The sequence below is a fragment of the Leucopleurus acutus genome, assembly GCF_964270905.1.
Source record: "Leucopleurus acutus genome assembly, chromosome: 3".
NCBI classification, from domain to species: Eukaryota; Metazoa; Chordata; class Mammalia; order Artiodactyla; family Delphinidae; genus Leucopleurus; species Leucopleurus acutus.
The window spans coordinates 66683565-66707041 of NC_139145.1; the positions used below are offsets into that span (position 1 = coordinate 66683565).

Below are 23477 nucleotides of genomic sequence, written 5' to 3' on the forward strand. Positions count from 1 at the left end.
CTCATCTCTGACCAGAGTAGGGAGGGCCTCTGTTGGCCTTTCCTCTACGACCAGCAAACTGTGCTTAGGTGCTGTGGAAGGCAGAATGCTGCGTGCGAGTGAGCTGCTGGGAGAGAAAACCACTTACAGAATAATTTCTCTAAATGATCTAACAGATGTTTGTGGTTTCCTTTTGCTTCTTCTTCTTTGCTTTTTCTAGACCCAAGCCATGAACGAGCTGGAGGGAATCTGCGCTACTTTGAACGGTTGTTGGAGGAAGAAAGAGAAAAAATGTTATTGAATCACACAGAAGCTGAGCTAGCACCCCAGGAAGGCATATATGAGAGGCCTGTGGACTACCTGCCCGAGAGGGATATTTACGAGAGCCTCTGTCGTGGGGAGGGTGTCAAACTGGTGAGACACGTGGATGGGTCAGGGCCCAGGCTGTGGACCTAGACTTTGGCTCTGGACAGGCAGATCTGAGGAAGATGTTCCTCTGTCTGTAGGTAGTTTTCTCAATTCTTGGTAGCATCTGCTGAGGCTGACACGTGGGTGTGCTCTGAGGTATAGGACAGGAGACTTGTCTTCCCTGATGTCCTAGACAGAGTTTCAATCCTCTGAGTTATTACTGAGCTCCCCTCCCCACCCCAACAGGGCAGCTTCTACTTGACTCACTATTCTGAAGAAAGCCATGAGTGTGGATGTGCCTTGGGCCTCCACTGAAGTCATGATCTCTAGCAAAGACCAGGCAGTTGCTAGAGTTTGGTGTGGGGTATCACTGGCCTTTGAGAGCCCTTGGACCCCAGTGCTTCCTCAAGGAGGCTCAGGTGTGAGACAATCTCTCGGTCTTCTCCATGCCCATGTCTGCTTGGCTCCCACTGGCTCCTCTGTCTAGAAAGACTTCTCCCTGGCCCTAGCCCTCCTGATCTACTCATATCTCTGTGAGAGGGGCCAGGGATTACACCCTGCTACAGGACTTGTCAACATGAGGTATTCTTGGGAGGGAAGAAACATTGCATGATTTGGGGGGTATCATTTCATGCCAGTCAAACTGAGGGGCTTTCGTTTTCTTCTCTGGTGAGGCGGGAGGGAGCGGCTGCTGGACATGGGGTGTGAGGCCAGTGTCTGCAGCCAGCTAGCCTGGGACTGAGGGTTAGGACTCACTCATTTCAGGGCTTGTTGCTCTGTGCTCCTCAGACACCCCGAAGGCAGAAGAGGCTTTTCTGTAGGTACCACCATGGCAACGGGACGCCACAGCTGCTCATCGCCCCTTTCAAAGAGGAGGATGAGTGGGACAGTCCACACATCGTCAGGTACTACGATGTCATGTCTGACGAGGAAATCGAGAGGATCAAGGAAGTTGCAAAACCCAAAGTAGGTGTCTCTGCAGTTCCTTCTTGGGCCACTCACTCCTGGTACCATGGGGCAGTTTGGTTGCTTACCCGGCTGGCCTTTGCTTATGTCTTGCATGAGTCCACTGTCGGGTACTGAGGTACTACAGACTCAATTTGACCTTGAGGGTTCATAGTCCAGTGGGGGAAGAAAATTGAGGGAACCAGTATGGACAGACAAGAGCTGTGATAGAAGGGCACACTGGAAGCAGGGCAAGCCCACAGTGAGAAGTGTCACCTCACCGTGTTGGGGGCTGGTGTGTGGGCTAGTTTTTAGGAAGTTATGCCTTGGGGCACTGCCAAGCTGGGTCCTGTGGGTCTCCTGATTAGGATTGCAAAGAAGTGATTGACTTGGAGGAGCACGAACATCTCTACAGTATTGAGTCTTCTCATCCAAGAGCACTCTGGGTCTCTCTATTTATTCATATCTTTAAAATTGTTCTTCACCTAAGCCCTGCACTTTTCTTGTTAAATTTATTCCTAGGCAGTGTTTTTTTTTGTTGTTGTTATTGTAACTTCACAAAAAACTGTTTCTTTCGTCATTATGTTTTTACTGGTTACATTATTAAATTAGTTTACTATTATATACTAAACTATTGATTGTAAAAATATATTTCATAGTAATAGCTAATGTTTACTGAGTTGAGAAGTGTGGCAGGCCCTGGTTTTTTTTGTTTTTTTTTTTTTGGTAAATTTATTTATTTTATTTTATTTTTGGCTGTGTTGGGTCTTCGTTGCTGTGTGCGGGCTTTCTCTAGTTGTGGTGAGCAGGGGTACTCTTTTGAGGTGCACGGTCTTCTCATTGCAGTGGCTTCTCTTGCTGTGGAGCACGGGCTCTAGGCACATGGGCTCAGTAGTTGTGGCACGCGGGCTCAGTAGCTGTGGCTCACGGGCTCTGGAGCACAGGCTCAGTAGTTGTGGCGCACGGGCTTAGTTGCTCTGCGGCATGTGGGATCTTCCCGGACCAGGGCTCAAACCCGTGTCCCCTGCATTGGCAGGCGGATTCTTAACCACTGCACCACCAGGGAAGTCCTGGCAGGCCCTCTTCTAAGTCCTTAACATATGTTAACTGCTATGTCTATTTAGCAGGCTCTGTCATCATCTTCATTTTACCTGCAAGGAAACAGACATGGTGCAGATCACAGCTACTTGTTGAACTCACTTATTCTTCATTTGGATTTTAGCTAATCATCTTGGGTTGTCCAGATAGTATTAGCATCTGCAAATAAGAAAAATTTTGTTTTCTCCATCCTAATAGTTATAGTTCTTTTGTTTTTGTTGTCTTCTTGAACTCCCCAGAGCTTCTAGAGCATTTTTACAATAGGAATCTTAGTCTTGTTCCTGAATTTCATGGAAATTCTTTTGGTATTTCATTGCTGAGTATGCAGTTGGCTATTGGTTTTGTATATATTCATCATGTTATAAAATTATTCTTCTATTTCTAGTTCATAAAAGATTTTCTCCTTTTTGACATCTTTCAAAGAGAACTATTTTCTGCCATATCCCCATCCTTCTCCTATCACTGGTGATTAGAAGGGAGGATTTAGCTGGAGATCCTCTATTGCTCTGCTCCTAATAGAATTGTAGAGGCCAGGAGGCCCACACTCCTGGAGAGATCTAAAATAGGTTCCTATCCTAGGCCCTGGACTGTATCTTGGAACAGCCTTGGCTTGAGATACTAGGACATCTACGGCTCAGAGTCAGTTCTTAGTGTCATTGATGTCGCTGAGGGAGGGTCTAGCCAGTGTGTGTGGAGAATGGGGACCAGAAACACCTCGCCCCCTGCCCCCCAGCTTCCATTCCCTGGACCAGCTCCAGATTCCTCCAGGAAAGAAAACTGCTTTCTTGGCTGTCAGGTGGGAGAGGCACTGTTGTGCCATAACCTCCTGAGAGAGTTCTCCCTTGTCTCTCCGACCAAAGCACTAAAACATTGCTGTGTGTGTGTGTGTGTTGATGTTGGGTGCATGTGTGCACATGGGTGTGGCTGGGCAGTGTGGGCAGGGAGGAGCGTGTTGGGAAAATTTGTCTTTGAACAGAAGCCATGTGAAGAGCCAAACATGTTGGCTATTACAAGCTGACCTCTCCTTTCCGGAGCCTGTGAGGGACAGATGCTATGCTGGCTTTGAAGTAGGGCCCATGAGCTTAACTTGTCCTGTGGGGAATGCCTGGCAGCTGCCTGTGGGTCTCTGGTCTGCTTTCAAAATAGCCCTGTCTATCCCTGGGAGCAGAGCCCCAGCTGCCCAGAGCCTCCCTGTGGGTGTCAGGCCAGTGCTGCGGCTCACATGTTTGGGTGGGGTCTAGCTGCAGCTGCAGTTGTCATCAGGAAAGAACCGTAGATACGATCTCAGGGAAGCTCTCTGCTCTGGGTGCAGTGCCATCCTACCAGAATGTGCTGCAGCAGCTCGTGTCCAGGTTGGTTGATCTCACCTCCTGGCCAGTCTTCTAGTCCATCCACCCCCTCCATCCCTTCTGCCACCTCTTGCCCTGACCTCTCCCTTACATCCTCACTGGCCTCCTTCTTCCTGCTTTGACACCTCCTTAGCCAGCCCTCCATGATGTCTCCACAGTGATCCTTCTTACATTCAGATTGTGGTGTCCCTCCCCTGCATAAAGCCTTCCCTGCTTCTCATTGGTCATAGGTTGCATCCAGCCCAACCCCCACTTGCCTCCTCAGCCTATTCTCATCTCTTTGCTCTGAGTTCTAACCCACAGTCATAGTGCCACATCCATTTTCACCTCTGGGCGTCTGCATCACTGTTCTTTCCCTGTTCCTGTAATGTTCTCCCACCTGGCTAACTCCTACTTACCCTTCAGATCTCAGCTAGGTGGTCCCCCCTGTAGGAAACCATTCTTGACCCTGTAGACTGAGCTCCCACAGACATTGAGCTTCCCCTCTCCCAGTACCTACCATGCTGTGCTGTGATTACCCAGCTAGTTTTCTGCCTTCCCCACTTGACTGAGTTGTATGAGGGCAGGGGCCATGTCTTAGTCACCCAGCAGTGCCAGGCACATAGTAAGCACTCATTAGGACAGTCCACAGCCGAAGCACTGGGGGCTGGCTCCAGGCAGCAGGTCCTTCCTGGGAGTATCACTGCACCAGTCTGTGGAGACTGGGGGGATATGAGGTAGGTGAGGTGGGGTGTGTGCGTGTGTGTGTGTGAGTGTGTGTGTGTATGAGTGAGTATGTAGAGGTGGCTTCCAGGCAGCAGTTTACTTATTGCATCTTGTAGATTCCTTTCCTATTCTATCATCTGACCTCGCAGGCCTCCCAAGGTAGTGAAAACTGTGCCTTCTTTTTTTGTTCCTTGCAGCAGTGGGAGGCCAGCGTGGGCTGGTGCAGTAGGAGAGTGTTTGGGTAGGTTTCTGGGCAGAGAAGGCCGCTGAGGTTCAGAAGGACAGTGTAGTTGACCACGTTGAGAGGAGCATGCAAGATTGAGGCTCAGGGATGGCAGCACAGTCTGAATGTGATAGGAGCAGCCAGGTGCAGGAAGGTGTGGTGGGTGGGCCTGGTGAGAAAGGGGCTGTCCAGGCAGATGGGCAGATGGACAAAGCAGACTCCATAGGCATAATTCTGCAGACAGCATGGACCTGGGAGGGAGCAGGGGCAGGCAGCAGCCAAGCAGGGTAGTGGCTAGGGTCTGATAGAGCAGGAATTTGGAGGCCCCAGACCACTGCCCTGGCCTGGCTTGCAGGATCATGGGGCCTTGGCTAGAGCCACTGACTGCAGAGCTCCTTCCCGCACTGGCCTGATTGACAGATCAGGTCCCAGTCTCTCCAAGAAAAAAATACTCAAGGCAAAGAATGATACGTCTGCCCTTTCTTCCTGCCTTCCAGCTTGCACGAGCCACTGTTCGTGATCCCAAGACAGGTGTTCTCACTGTTGCCAGCTACAGAGTTTCCAAAAGGTTAGCAAAGGTGATGGTGGTGGTGGGGTGGCTGCTCAAGCCCCAACTCCTGGGCCTCCCAGTTCCTATTGAAGGGAGGGTGGCTTGGTTTGTCCTCCCTGCTGGCACCTCCCCTACATGGAGCGCGCACCCTGTGCTGCCTGTTAGTGCTGGCCCTGATGCTGGGGAGAGAGTGCAGAACCGCATCGAAACCTGCCTTCCCCACCTTCCTTTCTCTCCCTCTTGTTTTGGCTTAGCTCCTGGCTGGAGGAGGATGATGACCCTGTTGTGGCTCGAGTGAACCTTCGGATGCAGCACATCACAGGCCTAACAGTAAAGACTGCAGAATTGTTGCAGGTATGGCTTGTTTCTGGGAACCCTGGAGTTGGGAAGGGAGTATTTCTAGCTAGATGTTCTTCCAGGGTGCTCAGGGCCAGACATAGGGAGGCTTGCCCAGTAAACTGTAGGACTGCAGGATGCTATGAGTATGGAGTGGCCTCGTGTTGGGAAGCCAGAATTAAGTATGCCCACTGGCATTCAACAAGTAGCATTGAACAAATGTCAACTGAATGTCTTTTGTGTGCCCAAGTATCATACTCGGAGCTAGGGATCATTGGTGGGCACGCAGGCCCATTTATGTCTTCTTGACTACAAAAGCTGAAATCCTGAGTTGTTTCAGGGACACCTCTAAGAGCTATAAATATCTTCATAGGTCATGGTTCTGAGTCATAGTCAAATGCACTTGGAGGTAAAGTGTTCTGTAATACATTGGTAGCATTGAGAGGCCTGGACTGGTTGGCTGGTGAAGGTGGAATGCTCCTTTCTAAGTACCCCCTTGGGACCCTGGCCTCCTGTTTTTCATTTCAGAGGTGATTGTGAAGAAACATGGTAGCACCATGCTGAAAATTTTGGGTAAAGCTCCTACTAATGTGTTGTCTATTCTGTTGAGTTCAAATCAGTACTGGCCACACTCCCTTCTGAACATCCCAACTTCTGGGTTCTGCTGTAAAATGACGATCTGAGACACTGCCAGAGAAGTTTCATTGGCATTTTTCTTGAGCCCCCTGGATCTGTTTGGCCAGAGTTCCTGTGTATTTAAGAATATCACACTTTACCTGATCAACCATGGCTCTTCAGTAGAATACTGAACTGAGATCACTTGGAAAAGAGTCTCTGAACTTTTGCCTGGACACATACAAGCAAATCAGCACTCATTTCCCCCCCCCCCCCATAGCTGTGTCAGCAATCAAAACCAATTTTGAAGGTCCTCCTTATGAATTTATGTGAAGTCCACCAGAGTTTTGAAAAACATGCTGATTATCTTACAGTCCTGTGAAATTTTAATATAATTTTTTCATTTCAACTCAACTTAGTGTTGAGTTTGTAAGCCTAATTTTGGGGTAAGTTCTGCAGACAAGCACATCAAGAGAGGACTTCTGCCACATCTCCCACTTTCCTCTTACGTGTGAGAACACCACCATTTCAAGAGCGATAGGGGCTCTCCATGCCCTGGGTGCATCCCTGTTGGCGTAGTTGTGATTCATATCTTCCTGGAGCAGCTTTGTTGTTGTTGTTAAGACATCTACCACTGCATATCAGAGCCAGTGTTAGGACTGTTGTGGCCCTTACTGAGGATGATGTTCTTCTTGGTTGCTGATTCTGTACCCTGGACCAAGAGGCTGAAAAGAGTGTACAGGACCTGTGCCCCTGTTGCTCTCCTGGCTGCACCCTCTGAACCCTATCTCACATGCAACCCCAGAAGACAGCAGCTTCGTGCTTGGACCGGCTTCTCTGCCACAACCCTGGTTTCATCTTAACTGATATCTTGTCATGTTGTAACTCAATTGATGAATGGGATCTGAATGCCGCAACTCCAGTGGAGGGGCTTTTATGGTCAGGGCTCTTCTGGAAGAAGACCACAGCTGCCAGGAGGTTGAGACACCATTTTTGTTTGCTTTCATTCTCTAGGAACTGTCTTGGCATTTTCTTGGCCAGCCAGCATTGTTGAAACCTTTGATCCTACATGGTCTGAGGATAGGAACCTGGGTTTCAGTACCTGTCTGTGCTCATTCCACATTCCATGCAGTGTGATACATGCCTAGGCACCAGCAACAGCCTTCTCACCAGGGTCCCTACAGGCTTCTGGAAATGAACTGGTTTTTATGCTATCTATTGACACTCTTTCATCTGTAGTCGATGTGTTTGCTATAGATTATTTGGAAGAAAGGGCAAAAGAGGCTTTCTTTTGAATTGGATGAGGGCCTAAGAGTGGAAGAGATGCTACCTTGCCAGAATTCTTGAAGATTGAAGACACTTCCGACTAGATGTGTCAACCTCACCAAATAAGTGATTTCTAACCATTTTTTCCCCTTCATTCTGACCTCAGTATCATAAATACCCACATTTTTCAAAGGACTGATTCTTCTACTTTTGTAACAAATGAATACCTCCTCCCAGGAATCAGTTTTGATTGTTATTAAAGGTATGGGTCTGTGGTCCGGAGTTTTCCCAGGTGGTGATTCTGATGGCTGCACATCCGGAAGTTCCCGTGACCCTTGTACTATTTGGGGACAGTATTAAAATAGTATAGGTATAATAGCTTTAGCACCATGATCAGATGTGATTCCCAAAACTGTTAAAAGATGAGCCAGCTGTTAACAATACAGCTTCTTTCATTATCCCCAGGTAGTGAAAGTTTAAGCACTCCATCCAACAAGTGGGAGTGTTGGAAAATGCAGTCATACCCTGCTGCTCCAACAACAAGCAGCAACTGGATTTTCCTGAGTGCACTGGCAAATTGATCACAGTCATGTTTAAAATTTTCTTCAAGTTCTCGACTATAGTGGATCCAAAGAAAAAGCATTTGTAATGTCACTTCATCAACTGCTCTAGAACTTCCCTGCTTAGATGAACCTCCAGGCTTAGGGTCACCTGCTGACCTCCTTGCACTAGGCCTCCTTGCACTGTTGATAGGATTTCTAGCTATTTTTGGTGTGGGACTCTTTTTTTTTTTTAATTGTTTAAAAAATAAATTTATGTATTTTTGGCCTCGTTGGGTCTTCGTTGCTGGGTGCGGGCTTTTTCTCTAGTTGCTGCGAGCAGGGGCTTCTCTTGTTGCGGAGCACGGGGTCTAGGCGCGCGGGCTCAGTAGTTGTGGCGCATGGGCTTAGTTGCTCCACGGCATGTGGGATCTTCCCTGACCAGGGCTCAAACCTGTGGCCCCTGCATTGGCAGGCGGATTCTTAACCACTGTGCCACCAGGGAAGCCCCTGGTGTGGGAATCTTGAAGGCTAAAGCAGTATATGACAGCATATTTTCTCACTGATCCTGATTCTTCATATCAACATTTTAATTTTGTTGGACACGGAAAAATCATGCTGCCGAAAATCCACATTTCATCACATTTGATAAATACTGTTTTTTACTCCAAGAGGAGGATTTTCTCTCTTGTAAAGCTCACCCGTCCTCTCTCTCCCTCATGTCCATGGGTCGCCATTATTGCCAGTTTTGCAGCATCTTTCACCTGTTAGAATTGCCAAAACGGATATACAAAATCAATTTTCTGAGGACTAATATTTGAACTCCAAAGGTGTGTATGGTTTCATTAAGATACAGTAACCAAGTGTTCCCAGATGGACATTGGTGGTACCATTTGGTACATCAGCTTTCATGTCAGATTCTGTATTTTGTCTTGAACTTCATCTCTCATCTAGCTACTGAAGCTAAAATAACCATTGTGATTTAGGACTTATATTGTGCTGATAAACTGTTCATAAAGGCATTTATGATTTCTAATCCAATTAGTGGCACCTGAGGTGGCTCAGGCCCTATTCCAGGTCCAGGCTTCCACTGGGGGCACTGAGGTAGAGCAGCAGTTTTGGTCCCCCTGCAGCCAGCCGCCCATTCCCTGCTGCTTCACTTGGATGCAGAATTACTCTGTGCAGTGTACCACTGTGAGATGGAGTGGGATTTGTTTGTCCTATTCAGACTGACCAAGAAGAGCTTCTGGGGCATGGTGACAGAGGTGACAGGAGCACTGCCAGGCACTGAGTAGCTTCCAAACTAGCATTAAAAAAAAACCCAATCCTGAGTTTGTTGTTGGCATTCTTCTGGATCACCATCTCATTATCTTCCAAATAATCAGGGCCCAGGCCAGGGCCTGCCTCAAGGAGGGCTCCCTCTGCTGCTGCCCTGAAGGGCTGGAGCTTCTCCACAGTGGTCATCTGCAGCTTGCCCATCTTTTCCTTTTTGGGAAACCACATTTGTGCTGCACCCTTCCTCTTGGACACAGCTGTAGACCTGTTTGCAGCATTTTTTCTGCCCATACTGGCAGGGGATAGTTACCCTCCTTAGAGAGGTTGCTCTTGGGGATCTGGTTGTTACCTAGGGAGATGGGCTGCTTCAGGGTGGTTCATGCTGCTAACAGTCCAATGCTGTTTTTTCCCACCAGGTTGCTAATTATGGAATGGGAGGACAGTACGAGCCACACTTTGACTTCTCTAGGGTAAGGCCCAAATCACAGGTGCTTTCAAGGGCTCTGCTGTAGCTGGTTTGAGAAGGCTGGAGCTTTTAGGAGCACTGTGGCCTTCACATCAGGGCCCCCTGCCTCAGCAGGGCCCCCTCTTTGTTGCTGGAGAAGCCCAAGTCCAGAGCCAAGTGCAGCCCAGCTGTTTCCCCTGTGAGGTCAGGAGTAGTCCCCCTGGCCTAAGCCTGCCATTCTTTGCCCTGACTCTAAAGCGGAGGACCTCACTAGGTCTCTGTGAAAGCTGTTCCTGCCCCCTCTTCCCCATGCCTGGCCAGGGTTTCCTTTGCAGCCTTGGCCCCTGGTCCAGGCCAATATATGGAACACATACTTAGTACCTTCCCTTGACCTTTTTGGCCCCAGTCCTGTGGGTGGCGGGTGAAGTCAGTTGCAAACTCGGGTGAAAGTTGTTATCTATTGCAGCGACCTTTTGACAGCGGCCTCAAAACGGAGGGAAATAGGTTAGCGACGTTTCTTAACTATGTAAGTATTGGGTACAGGCCCACTGTTTACTCTCACTTAATTTTATAGAAGGATGAGCAAGATGCTTTCAAGCGTTTAGGGACGGGGAATCGTGTGGCCACGTTCTTAAACTACGTGAGTATGACGCGTGCAGTGTATGGGCCTTAAGGGGAGCCTGGGTCCAGAGTGCTCTCTTATATCCACTCCTGTCAGAGCTGATACCACCAGCTGTTGCTTGATGGCTGGGCCCTTCTGGCCCTCAGTGCCCGTCTTGGCTGGAGTAGAGAGTTGCCCTTTGTTCCCATTTGTGTGCTTCCCCCAACCCCTGTGACTTTTACATCCCTGGCTCCTATTAGATGGCCCAGAGCTAGTCTGGACTTTTGGGATGGGCGTCCCGGAGGGTTCCCTGCTTGGCAGCAGAGTGAGGAGGTAGCTTGGAAGTGCTCTTAGATGAAGCTGCCTTCGTTTCCCCAGAGCTCAGTGGCCTGCCTGCCTGCCTGCCACCTGCTGCCTGTACTCCAGCCACAAGCTGTTGGGTTTACCTCTCACACAAGGAACAGTTTCCTCTCCCCTCTGCTGAGACAGCCAGGTCTAGAGAGGCATAGAAGCTGTCAAGTAACTTAGAGACAGAAGCCTGTGTCCACTTTTCCCTTTGGTGTCTCATTTAAGTTTTTATCATGTGGTTATTATGTGCTGGGGACTGCCGTGAACATGCTGGTGAGCAGGACATTTGTGGTCTCTCTTAGGCTTACGGTCCTAATATGAAAGACTTACTTTTAAACATAGGAGAGGTAATTGTTTAGTTACCATAGTGAGAAGTGCTTTGAAGAAGTAGTGCAGAGTTGGGGTTCAGAGAAGGCCTACCTTGGGAAGTAACATGTCGGTTGAGACTTGAAGATTGAGTGGAAATTAGTTGGTGGAACATGATTTCTGGTAGAGAAGAGAATGTGTGGAGACCTGGAAGAGGGAAGGAGATTGGGATGTTGGAAAAAGAGAAAAAGGGTTGTGGGTCTCAGAGATAGTGCATTAATTTGGGGTGGCTAGAGGGAGAGGCTGGTGAGACTGCCAGGACCTTCAGCTTCTAGGAAAGAGCCTGGATTTGATCCCCACTCTGGTGGGAAGCCATCAGGGGTTTTCATCTTATTCATTTACCATATGTCTGTTGGGTGCTTTTCAGTCTGTCTGGTATGTGTCCTGTGGAAATATTTTAGCTCCACGTTTGATTACATTACAGGCAAAAAACTTGAAGTAAGAGACAGATGAGAAAGAAGTGGCGCTTTGGGCATGAGCTGAGGCACGCTCTGTGGGCATGAGTGCAGCCTTGCTACTGTGAATATTGTGTTCCATTTAGTTTGAGGTTTTACTGTGGGAGAAAGCAGGCCTTCTGGAGACACAGTGCCCTAGCTGGCCCTGGGGACGGTAGCTGTTCTGGGAAGGTGAGGGTCTGACTAGACCTGCACGTTACTCAAGCCAGAGAAACAGAATCCATAGTTGGGACCACAGATGGTGTTAGAAGCTTCAGGGAGCTCCTGGTCAGGGAAGCTCACAGAGCACAGTGGCTTAGGCAGGCCAGCCTGGATGAGGATAAAGGGGGTGGGGTCAGTCAGGCATTTTCCCAGTACAGACTCAGATTTTTCCCACTTGAGAACAGCCAAGATATTGGTATCCTGCAGGCCTACATCTCTCCATGGCATGGAGACTGTCCTGATGAACCACACAGGTTAAACAGGGTTTAGGGAGGGGCAGGGTGTGGGAAGAGCCTTTCTTGGCCAAAGGGCTGGTGGTGGAGTTGTTCATGCTCACAGGAGGGTGATCCGCATACTTTGTCATGTCCTTGGTGGCTCAGTTGCTCTGAGAGCATTGAGTAGAAGGGCCAAGCTCTATGCCTTGTATTCCCAGATGAGCGATGTGGAAGCTGGTGGTGCCACTGTCTTTCCTGATCTGGGGGCTGCACTTTGGCCTAAGAAGGTAAGTTCTGGTTCTTGTGGGTCAAAAGTTGAAGTGCAGAACTCAGACCTCATCCATGTCTCCTAGTCCCATTCTCTGGCCTGCTTGAATATCAGTTTGAGGGGCCTTAGCCCCTTCCTGCCTGAACCCTGACCTGTGGTCTCAGCTTCCATCTGGCGAGATGGGATGGAGAGGGAAGTCCCTTCAGGGCCAGGTGGGATTCCAAACATCCACGCTACCGTGAAGGGTAGGTGCTTTCTGGGGAGCTTCTCTGTACTGGAGTCCCAAAGCCCTGTGCCCCTGGACATGGGAAAGTGAGGGTGTTTCTACTCAGGGAGGGCTCTTTGGTACTCGGGGTCAGATCGTTCAGCCCAATATCTAAGGGTGTTGTATGACAGGGCTTCTCTTTCCAGGGTACGGCTGTATTCTGGTACAACCTCCTGCGGAGCGGGGAAGGTGACTACCGAACGAGACATGCTGCCTGCCCCGTGCTTGTGGGCTGCAAGTGGGGTGAGTGGCTTAAGCTGTGGTGTTGGCCTCTGGGCTCTAGTGGTCAGCCTGAGACTCTGAGCTGGGTGACAGTTGCTGCTAAATTTTCACAAAGCCAAGACTGTCTCCCTTTTTGAGATTTGGCTTTTTGTTTTTGTTTTTTCTTGCTAACAGGTAGTCCCACCCAGCCATGTTGCTGTCCACTCAGCTAGTTATGTGCCAAGACAGCTGGTTGGGAACACTCCCAGAGATGCCTAGAGAGCTAAGGAAGCCCCAAGGAAGAATAGCTACATAAGCTTCGTAGGTCCAGGATGGCTCCCCAGAAAAGTGGACTCTGGCAAGGGTTCTGAGGTTGCAGTGGGGGAGAACTGGAAACAGAGAGGAGAGGGTGTCCCAGGCAAGCAAAACCCACGTGGAACAAGGCACAGGCTAAAACCAGCATCGTAGGTGTGGGGGCTGGCTGCCTTTGTCTCTTGTGCAAGGGGAGGCCCGTGGCACAGGGGCCAAGAGATGAGGCTAAAGTCTGGGACCAAACTGTGGAGGCTGAAGTTGAGCTTTATTCTGGAAGCAGCTGTGGTGAGTCATAGAGAGGCTTGAAGCAGGATGTGACAGGAAGTGATCACAAAGAGATAAGTTTATAGCCCTCTTGGAGAGTTATGGGGATAAAGAGTGATAGGTTCAGAGAAAATTAAGCAAATGAAAAAGAAAATGAGAAAAGAAAAAGTTGTACAAGAAAGCAAATATAAGTACAGTTGACCCTTGAACAAAGCAGGGGAGGAGCTTCAAAATGGCAGAAGAGGGCTTCCATGGTGATGCAGTGGTTAAGATTCCGCCTGCCAATGCAGGGAACACGGGTTCGGGCCCTGGTCCAGGAAGATCCCACATGCTGCGGAGCACCTAAGCCCGTGCACCACGACTACTGAGCTTGCGCTCTAGAGCCCATGAGCCACAACTACAGAAGCCCATGCGCTTAGAGCCTGTGCTCTGCAACAAGAGCAGCCACCGCAATGAGAAACCCGCACACTGCAACGAAGAGGAGCCCCTGCTCGCCGCAAGTAGAGAAAAGCCCGTGCGGATCAGTGAAGACCCAACGCAGCCAGAAAAAAAAAAGATGGCGGAAGAGTAAGATGTGGAGATCACCTTCCTCCCCACAAATACATCAGAAATACATCTACATGTGGAACAACCCCTATAGAACACCCACTGAACGCTGGCAGAAGAACTCAGACCTGCCAAAAGGCAAGAAACTCCCCACATACCTGGGTAGGGCAAAAGAAGAAAGAAAAAACAGAGACAAAAGAAGAGAGATGGGACCTGCACTAGTGGGAGGGAGCTGTGAAGGAGGAAAGGATTCTACACAGTAGGAAGCCCCTTCATGGGTGGTGGAGGGGGGAAGCTTCAGAGCCACGGAGGAGAGCACAGCAACAGGGCTGCGGAGGGCAAAGCAGAGAGATTCCTGCATGGAGGATTGATGCCGGCCAGCACTCACCAGCCCGAGAGGCATGTCTGCTCACCCGCCAGGGGGTGGGGGTGTGGGAGCTGGGAGCTGAGGCTCGGGCTTTTGGGGTCAGACCCCAGGGAGAGGACTGGGGTTGGCTGCGTGAACACAGCCTGAAGGGGGTTAGTGTGCCACAGCTAGCCGGGAGGGAGTCTGGGAAAAGGTCTGGAGGTGCCGAAGAGGCAAGAGACTTTTTCTTGCCTCTTTGTTTCGCGGTGCGCAAGGAGAGGGGATTAAGAGCACTGCTTAAAGGAGCTCCAGAGACGGGCGTGAGCAGTGGTTATCAGTGCGGACCCCAGAGACGGGCATGAGACACTAAGCCTGCTGTTGCAGCTACCAAGAAGCCTGTGTGCAAGCACAGGTCACTATCCACACCTCCCTTCCTGGGAGCCTGTGCAGCACACCACTGCCAGGGTCCCATGATCCAGGGACAGCATCCCTGGGAGAACACATGGCGTGCCTCATGCTGGTGCAACGTCATGCTGGCATCTGCCACCGCAGGCTTGCCCAGCATTCTGTACCCCTCCCTCCCCCCCGGCCTGGGTGAGCCAGAGCGCCCTAATCAGCTGATACTTTAATCCCATCCTGTCTGAGTGGGGAACAGATGCCCTCAGGCCACCTACACGCAAAGACAGCGCCCAATCCAAAGCTGAACCCCAGGAGCTGTGTGAACAATGAAGAGAAAGGGAAATCTCTCCCAGCAGCCTCAGGAGCAGTGGATTAAATCTCCACAATCAACTTGATGTACCCTGCATCTATGGAATACCTGAATAGACAACAAATCATCCCAAATTGAGGCGGTGGACTTTGGGAGCAACGATATATATATATATTTTTCCTTTTTCTCTTTTTGTGAGTGTGTATGTGTATGCTTCTGTGTGTGATTTTGTCTGTATAGCTTTGCTTTTACCATTTGTCCTAGGGTTCTGTCTGTTTTTTTTTTCTTTTTAGTATAGATTTTAGCGCTTGTTATCATTGGTGGATTCGTTTTTTGGTTTGGTTGCTCTCTTTCTTTTTTATTACTTTTTAAATTTTTAAAAAAATTTAATACCTATTTTTTATTTTAATAACTTTATTCTATTTTATTATTATTATTATTTCCTTTCTTTCTTTTTTTCTCCCCTTTATTCTGAGCCGTGTGGATGACAGGGTCTTCGTGCTGCGGCTCCGGCTGTGTCAGGCCTGTGCCTCTGAGGTGTGAGAGCCGAGTTCAGGACATTGGTCCATCAGAGACCTCCCAGCTCCATGTAATATCAAATGGTGAAAATCTCCCAGAAATCTCCATCTCAACGCCAAGACCCAGCTCCACTCAATGACCAGCAAGCTACAGTGCTGGACACCCTATGCCAAACAGCCAGCAAGACAGGAACACAACCCCACCCATTAGCAGAGACGCTGCCTAAGATCATAATAAGGTCACAGACACCGCAAAACACACCATCAGACGCGGACCTGCCCACCAGAAAGACAAGATCCAGCCTCATCCACCAGAACACAGGCACTAGTCCCCTCCACCAGGAAGCCTACACAGCCCACTCAACCAACCTTAGCCACTGGGGGAAGACACCAAAAACAACGGAAACTACAAACCTGCAGCCTGCAAAAAGGAGACCCTAAACACAGTAAGTTAAGCAAAATGAGAAGACAGAGAAACACACAGCAGATGAAGGAGAAAGGTAAAAACCCACCAGACCAAACAAATGAAGAGGAAATTGGCAGTCTACCTGAAAAAGAATTCAGACTAATGATAGTAAAGATGACCCAAAATCTTGGAAGTAGAATGGAGAAAATACAAGAAACGTTTAACAAGGACCTAGAAGAACTAAAGAGTAAACAAATGATGAACGACACAATAAATGAAATTAAAAACTCTCTAGAAGGAACCAATAGCAGAATAACTGAGGCAGAAGAATGGATAAGTGACCTGGAAGATAAAATAGTGGAAATAACTACTGCAGAGCAGAATAAAAAAAAAGAATGAAAACAATTGAGGACAGTCTCAGAGACCTCTGATACATCTGGGACAACATTAAATGCACCGACATTCAAATTACAGGGGTCCCAGAAGAACAAGAGAAAAAGAAAGGGACTGAGAAAATATCTGAAGAGATTATAGTTGAAAAACGTCCCTAATATGGGAAAGGAAATAGTTAATCAAGTCCAGGAAGCACAGAGAGTACCATACAGGATAAATCCAAGGAGAAACACGTTAAGACACATATTAATCAAACTGTCAAAAATTAAATACAGGGCTTCCCTGGTGGCGCAGTGGTTGAGAGTCCGCTTGCTGATGCAGGGGACATGGGTTTGTGCCCCGGTCCAGGAAGATCCCACATGCTGCGGAGCGGCTGGGCCTGTGAGCCGTGGCCGCTGAGCCTGCGCGTCCGGAACCTGTGCTCCGCAGCTGGAGAGGCCACAACAGTGAGAGGCCCGCATACCGCAAAAAAAAAAAAAAAAAAGCAAAGAAAACATATTAAAAGCAGCAAGGGAAAAACAACAAATAACATACAAGGGAATCCCCATAAGGTTAACAGCTGATATTTCAGCAGAAACTCTGCAAGCCAGAAGGGACTGGCAGGACATATTTAAAGTGATGAAAGGGAAAAACCTACAACCAAGATTACCCAGCAGGATCTCATCATATTTGATGGAGAAATTAAAACCTTTACAGACAAGCAAAAGCTAAGAGAATTCAGCACCACCAAACCAGCTCTACAACAAATGCTAAAGGAACTTCTCTAGGCAAGAAATACAAGAGAAGGAAAAGACCTACAATAACAAACCCAAAACAATTAAGAAAATGGGAATAGGAACATACATATTGGTAATTACCTTAAGTGTAAATGGGTTAAATGCCCCAACCAAGAGACATAGACTGGCTGAATAGATACAAAGACAAGACCCATATATCTGCTGTCTACAAGAGACCCACTTCAGACCTAGGGACACATACAGACTGAAAGTGAGGGGATAGGAAAAGATATTCCGTGCAAATGGAAATCAAAAGAAAGCTGGAGTAGCAATTCTCATATCAGACAAAATAGACTTTAAAACAAGGAGACAAAGAAGGACACTACAAAATGATCAAGGGATCAATCCAAGAAGAAGATATAACAATTGTAAATATTTATGCACCCAACATAGGAGCACCTCAATACATAAGGCAAATACTAACAGCCATAAAAGGGGAAATTGACAGTAACACAATCATAGTAGGGGACTTTAACAACCCACTTTCACCAATGAACAGATTATCCAAAATGAAAATAAATAAGGAAACACAAGCTTTAAATGATACATTAAACGAGATGGACTTAATTGATATTTATAGGACCTTCCATCCAAAAACAACAGAATACACTTTCTTCTCAAGTGCTCATGGAACATTCTACAGTATACATCATATCTTGGGTCACAAATCAAGCTTTGGTAAATTTAAGAAAATTGAAATCGTATCAAGTATCTTTTCCAACCACCACACTCTGAGACTAGATATCATTTACAGGGAAAAAATCTGTCAAAATTACAAACACATGGAGGCTGAACAGTACACTACTTAATAACCAAGAGATCCCTGAAGAGATCAAAGGGAGAAGAGATCAAAGAGATCAAAATTACCTAGAAACAAATGACAATGAAAACATGACGACCCAAAACCTGTGGGATGCAGCAAAAGCAGTTCTAAGAGGGAAGTTTATAGCAATACAATCCTACCTTAAGAAACAGGAAACAGCTCAAATAAACAACCTAACCTTACACCTAAAGCAAGTAGAGAAAGAAGGACAAAACCCCCCCAAAGTTAGCATAGGAAAGAAATCATAAAGATCAGATCAGAAATAAATGAAAAAGAAATGAAGGAGACAATAGCAAAGATCAATAAAACTAAAAGCTGGTTCTTTGAGAAGATAAACAAAATTGATAAACCATTAGCCAGACTCATCCAGAAAAAAAGGGAGAAGATTCAAATCAATAGAAATTAAAAAGGAAAAGTAACAACTGATACTGCAGAAATACAAAGTATCATGAGAGATTACTACAAGCAACTCTATGCCAATAAAATGGACAACCTTGAAGAAATGGACAAATTCTTAGAAATGCACAACCTTCCGAGACTGAACCAGGAAGAAATATAAACAGACTGATCACAAGCACTGAAATTGAGACTGTGATTAAAAATCTTCCAGCAAACAAAAGCCCAGGACCAGATGGCTTCAAAGGCGAATTCTCTCAAACATTTAAAGAAGAACTAACACCTATCCTTCTCAAACTCTTCCAAAATATAGCAGAGGGAGGAACACTCCCAAACTCATTCTGCGAGGCCACCATCACCCTGATACCAAAACCAAAGATGTCACAAAGAAAACTACAGGCCAATATCACTGATGAACATAGATGCAAAAATCCTCAACAAAATACTAGCAAACAGAATCCAACAGCACATTAAAAGGATCATACACCATGATCAAGTGGGGTTTATCCCAAGAATGTAAGGATTCTTCAGTATACATGAATCAATCAAAGGGATACACCATATTAACAAATTGAAGAATAAAAACCATATGAACATCTCAATAGATGCAGAAAAAGCTTTTGACAAAATTCAACACACATTTATGATAAAAACCCTCCAGAAAGTAGGCATAGAGGGAGCTTACCTCAAATAACAGAGGCCATATATGACAAACCCACAGCCAACATTGTCCTCAGTGGTGAAAAACTGAAAGCATTTCCACTAAGATCAGGAACAATACAAGGCTGTCCACACTCACCACTATTATTCAACATTGTTGTGGAGTCTTAGCCACAGCAATCAGAGAAAAAAAAGTAAAAGGAATCCAAATCGGAAAAGAAGAAGTAAAGCTGTCACTGTTTGCAGATGACTTGATACTATACATAGAGAATCCTAAAGATGCTACCAGAAAGCTACTAGAGGTAATCAATGAATTTGTTAAAGTAGCAGGATACAAAATTAATGCACAGAATCTCTTGCATTCCTATACACTAATGATGAAAAATCTGAAAGTGAAATTAAGGAAACACTACCATTTACCATTGCAACAAAAAGAATAAATTACCTAGGAATAAACCTACCTAAGGAGACAAAAGACCTGTAGGCAGAAAACTATAAGACACTGATGAAAGAAATTAAAGATGATACAAATAGATGGAGATATATGCCATGTGCTTGGAATGGAAGAATCAACATTGTGAAAATGACTATACTACCCAAATCAATCTACAGATTCAGTGCAATCCCTGTCAAACTACCAATGGCATTTTCCACAGAACTAGAAAAAAAATTTCACAATTTGTATGGAAACACAAAAGACCCCAAATAGCCCAAGCAATCTTGGGAAGAGCTGGAGGAATCAGGCTGTTGGACTTCAGACTATACTACCAAGCTACAGTAATCAAGACACTATGGTACTGGTACAAAAACAGAAATATAGATCAATGGAACAGGATAGAAAGCCCTGAAATAAACCCACGCACATATGGTCACCTTATTTTTGATAAAGGAGGCAAGAATATACAACAGATAAAAGACAGCCTCTTCAATAAGTGGTGCTGGGAAATCTGGACAGGTACATGTAAATGTATGAGATTAGAACACTCGCTAACACCATACACAAAAATAAGCTCAAAATGGATTAAAGACCTAAATATAAGGCCAGAAACTATCAAACTCTTAGAGGAAAACATAGGCAGAACACTCTATGACATAAATCATAGCAAGATCCTTTTTGACCCACCTCCTAGAGAAATGGAAATAAAAACAAAAATAAATGAGACCTAATGAAACTTAAAAGCTTTTGCACAGCAAAGGAAACTATAAACAAGATGAAAACACAGCCTTCAGCATGGGAGAAAATATTTGCAAATGAAGCAACTGACATAGGATTAATCTCCAAAATTTACAAGCAGTGCATGGAGCTCAATATCAAAAGAAACGAACAACCAAATCCAAAAATGGGCAGAAGACCTAAATAGACATTTCTCCAAAGAAGATATACAGAGTGCCAACAAACACATGAAAGAATGCTCAACATCATTAATCATTAGAGAAATGGAGATCCAAGCTACAATGAGATATCACGTCATACCAGTCAGAATGGCCATCAGAAAATCTACAAACAATAAATGCTGGAGAAAAGGGAACCCTCTTGCACTGTTGGTGGGAATGTAAATTGATACAGCCACTATGGAGAACAGTGTGGAGGTTCCTTAAAAAACTAAAAATAGAACTACCATACGACCCAGCAATCCCACTACTGGGCGTATACCCTGAGAAAGCCATAATTCAAAAAGAGTCATGTATCACAATGTTCAGTGCAGCTCTATTTACAATGGCCAGGACATGGAAGCAACCTAAGTGTCCATTGATGGATGGATAAAGAAAATGTGGCACATATATACAATGGAATATTAGTCTGCCAGAAAAAGAAACGAAATTGAGTTATTTGTAGTGAGGTGGATGGGCCTAGAGTCTGTCATACAGAGTGAAGTAAATCAGAAAGAGAAAAACAAGTAATGTATGCTAACACATATATATGGAATTTAAAAAAAAAAAAGGTCATGAGGAACCTAGGGGCAGGATGGGAATAAAGACGCAGACCTACTGGAGAATGGACTTGAGACCACAGGGAGGGGGAATGGTAAGCTGGGACAAAGTGAGAGAGTGGCATGGATATATATACACTACCAAATGTAAAACTGATAGCTGGTAGGAAGCAGCCACATTGCACAGGGAGATCAGCTCGGTGGTTTGTGACCACCTAGGGGGTGGGATAGGGAGGGAGACACAAGAGGGAAGAGATATGGGGATATACATATATGTATAGCTGATTCACTTTGGTATAAAGCAGAAACTAACACACTGTTGTAAATCAGTTATACTCCAATAAAGATGTTGAAAAAAACCCCCCCAAAACAAAGCAGGGGTTAGGGGTGCTGACCCTCTGCACAGCTGAAAATCCGTGTCTTTTTTTTTTTTTTTTTTTTTGCGGTACGCGGTACTCTCACTGCTGTGGCCTCTCCCGTTGCGGAGCACAGGCTCTGGACGCGCAGGCTCAGCGGCCATGGCTCACGGGCCCAGCCGCTCCGCGGCATGTGGGATCTTCCCGGACCGGGGCAGGAACCCGTGTCCCCTGCATCGGCAGGCGGACTCTCAACCACTGCGCCACCAGGGAAGGCCCCGTGTCTCATTTATAGTTGGCCCTCCATATGCACGGTTCCTCCATATCCAAGGTTCTGCATTTTCAAATTCAGCCAATTGCGGATCATGTAGTACTGTAGTACTTACTAATGAAAAAAATCCGCATATAAGTGGACTCGCTCAGTTCAAACGTGTTGTTCAAGGGTGAGCTGTATCATCTATTCGGTAGCTCAAGTGTGAGTAATATTTACATGACATAATAATGTAAATACTGAATATTAAGTTAACTAGAACTTGTGATTTAACTATATTGGGGGATGGGAGGGGGATCTATGTATTTTAAGAGTGGTGTAAAAAATTCCAAATCTCCATATTCTATGGTAGACTGTCAACATATAAGATCTAAAGTTGGAAGTCAAGAAATAACATTATGTTTTAGAAAAATGAGGATAAATATCAGAAGAAACAAGAGTTGAATGTTAGAGGAAGTGGGGATTGGTGGTGTAAAGGAGTAGGTAGGAATTGCTATTTATCATTATAAGCCTTGTAGAACAATTTGATTTTTTCAACTAAGTTCGTGTATTACTTACAAAAATTAGTTATTATTAATTGTATTTTAAAAGTACTATGACTTCATTAGTACATTAAAAGCAATTTGTTTTTTCATTCATTATGAACGAGTCTATATTGAGAAGTGAAATTGTGGTTTGTGAACATGTAAGACACAACTTTAGGTGATAGTGCTACCATCAGCTCTGCTTCTCTGCTACCCACAGAACACAAGATTGATCTGCCGGCCCAGAGCTCCTGAGGTTGACATCCAGGCCCTCCACAATCCTGACAGGCTTCCTCGTCTCTTACCTCTGAGTTCCCACCCACCACATCCCAGTAATATCAAACTTGTTGGGGTCTTTGACACATACCAGCGTGGATCATGCCTTGATGTCTTTCTCATCCTGTTCCCACTTCCTAGACCCCCTTGGTATAGGAACCACCTGTTCTGTCCATCTTCTTCCCTGGATAACTCCTATTCAGGGAGTCCCAGCCCTGGGGTTTCATCTTCCCCCACATGGTTAGATGCCCTTTGGCTCTGTTTCCATAGCAACCTACACACATGTGTCGTGTGTCACTGACAGAGTTTTGTACGATTATCTCTCTTTCTCACTAGCTCGTAAGCAACTTGATGCCCGAAACCAAGTCTTACTCATGTCTGATTCCCAGGCCCAATGTAGGAGTCATCAAGAAGGAATCATTAATTTTGGCTGCTGAACCAACAGGATTGTAACATACTTTCTATCTGTTCACAGTCTCCAATAAGTGGTTCCATGAACGAGGACAGGAGTTCTTGAGGCCATGTGGATCAACAGAAGTTGACTGACATCCTTTTCTGCCCTTCACCTCCCTGGCCCCACAGCCCATGTTGTCTTCAAGTTCAACGTGACAGACCCCCTCTACTTTCCAGCCTTTGTCAGGCGGGTCTTTGGAGGCATGAATGTTTGTCTGGAGCAGAGATGGTCCTGGGGAAGGTCCTGGGTGACTTGGGTGACCTGGGTCCCAGCCTCACCTGTCAGCTATCTCTGGCCGCAAGGATAGGGTTGGAGCAGAGTCAGGTGGTCTAGTACCTAGCAAGGTGCTTTTGTACCTCAGGTGCTTTAGGTGTGAGATGTTTCAGTGAACCAAAGTTCTGATACCTTGTTTACATGCTTGTTTTTATGGAATTTCTATTAATGTGGCTTTAACCAAAAAATAAAATGTCCCTGCCAGAAGCCTTAAAGAGCCTTATTTGGAGTATTTTTTTAAGACGGGGAGCTTCTACCAAGTTCACCATTTCCTATGCATCTTCTCTGTACAGGCAGAATCTAGGTAATGAATACTTGAGTGGCAAACCTGAAGTTAGGTTCTAGACCAGGTTTCAACACTTATTTTTTCTCTAAGCTTCAGTGTCCTTTCTGCAAAGTAAGGGACACAGTCCCTCCTTGCATCTCAGAGAACATAGAGATCATGTATGTCCATGATTGTGATGCTGTTATAATTTGAAGTTTCTAACTTTAAAAATTTGAGATATACACACAATTGTTTGTGATACATAGACGTACAGTTTAAAGAATATGCAGGTGAGCACGAGCACCCATGTCACCATCACCTGGGT

The 23477-nt window shown here is 46.2% G+C and overlaps 1 protein-coding gene across 6 annotated transcripts in view; it reads left to right on the forward strand.

The window, feature by feature from the left end:
- P4HA2 (prolyl 4-hydroxylase subunit alpha 2) overlaps positions 1–23102 on the forward strand; it is a 41173-nt gene extending 18071 nt beyond the window's left edge. For 3 of the 6 annotated variants that reach the window (XM_082837190.1, XM_082837194.1, XM_082837195.1), the window contains exons 8-15: positions 200–393; positions 1177–1353; positions 5205–5275; positions 5512–5611; positions 9705–9758; positions 10308–10373; positions 12138–12206; positions 12599–13047. In XM_082837190.1, coding sequence (XP_082693316.1) covers positions 200–393; positions 1177–1353; positions 5205–5275; positions 5512–5611; positions 9705–9758; positions 10308–10373; positions 12138–12206; positions 12599–12811 — 944 coding nt within the window. In that variant the 3' untranslated portion in view covers positions 12812–13047. Of the gene's footprint in view, positions 1–199; positions 394–1176; positions 1354–5204; positions 5276–5511; positions 5612–9704; positions 9759–10199; positions 10260–10307; positions 10374–12137; positions 12207–12598; positions 13048–22635 lie in introns of those variants that run through there. The other 3 variants (XM_082837193.1, XM_082837192.1, XM_082837191.1) reach the window with 3 other exon arrangements.
- Positions 23103–23477: the final 375 nt, after the last annotated feature.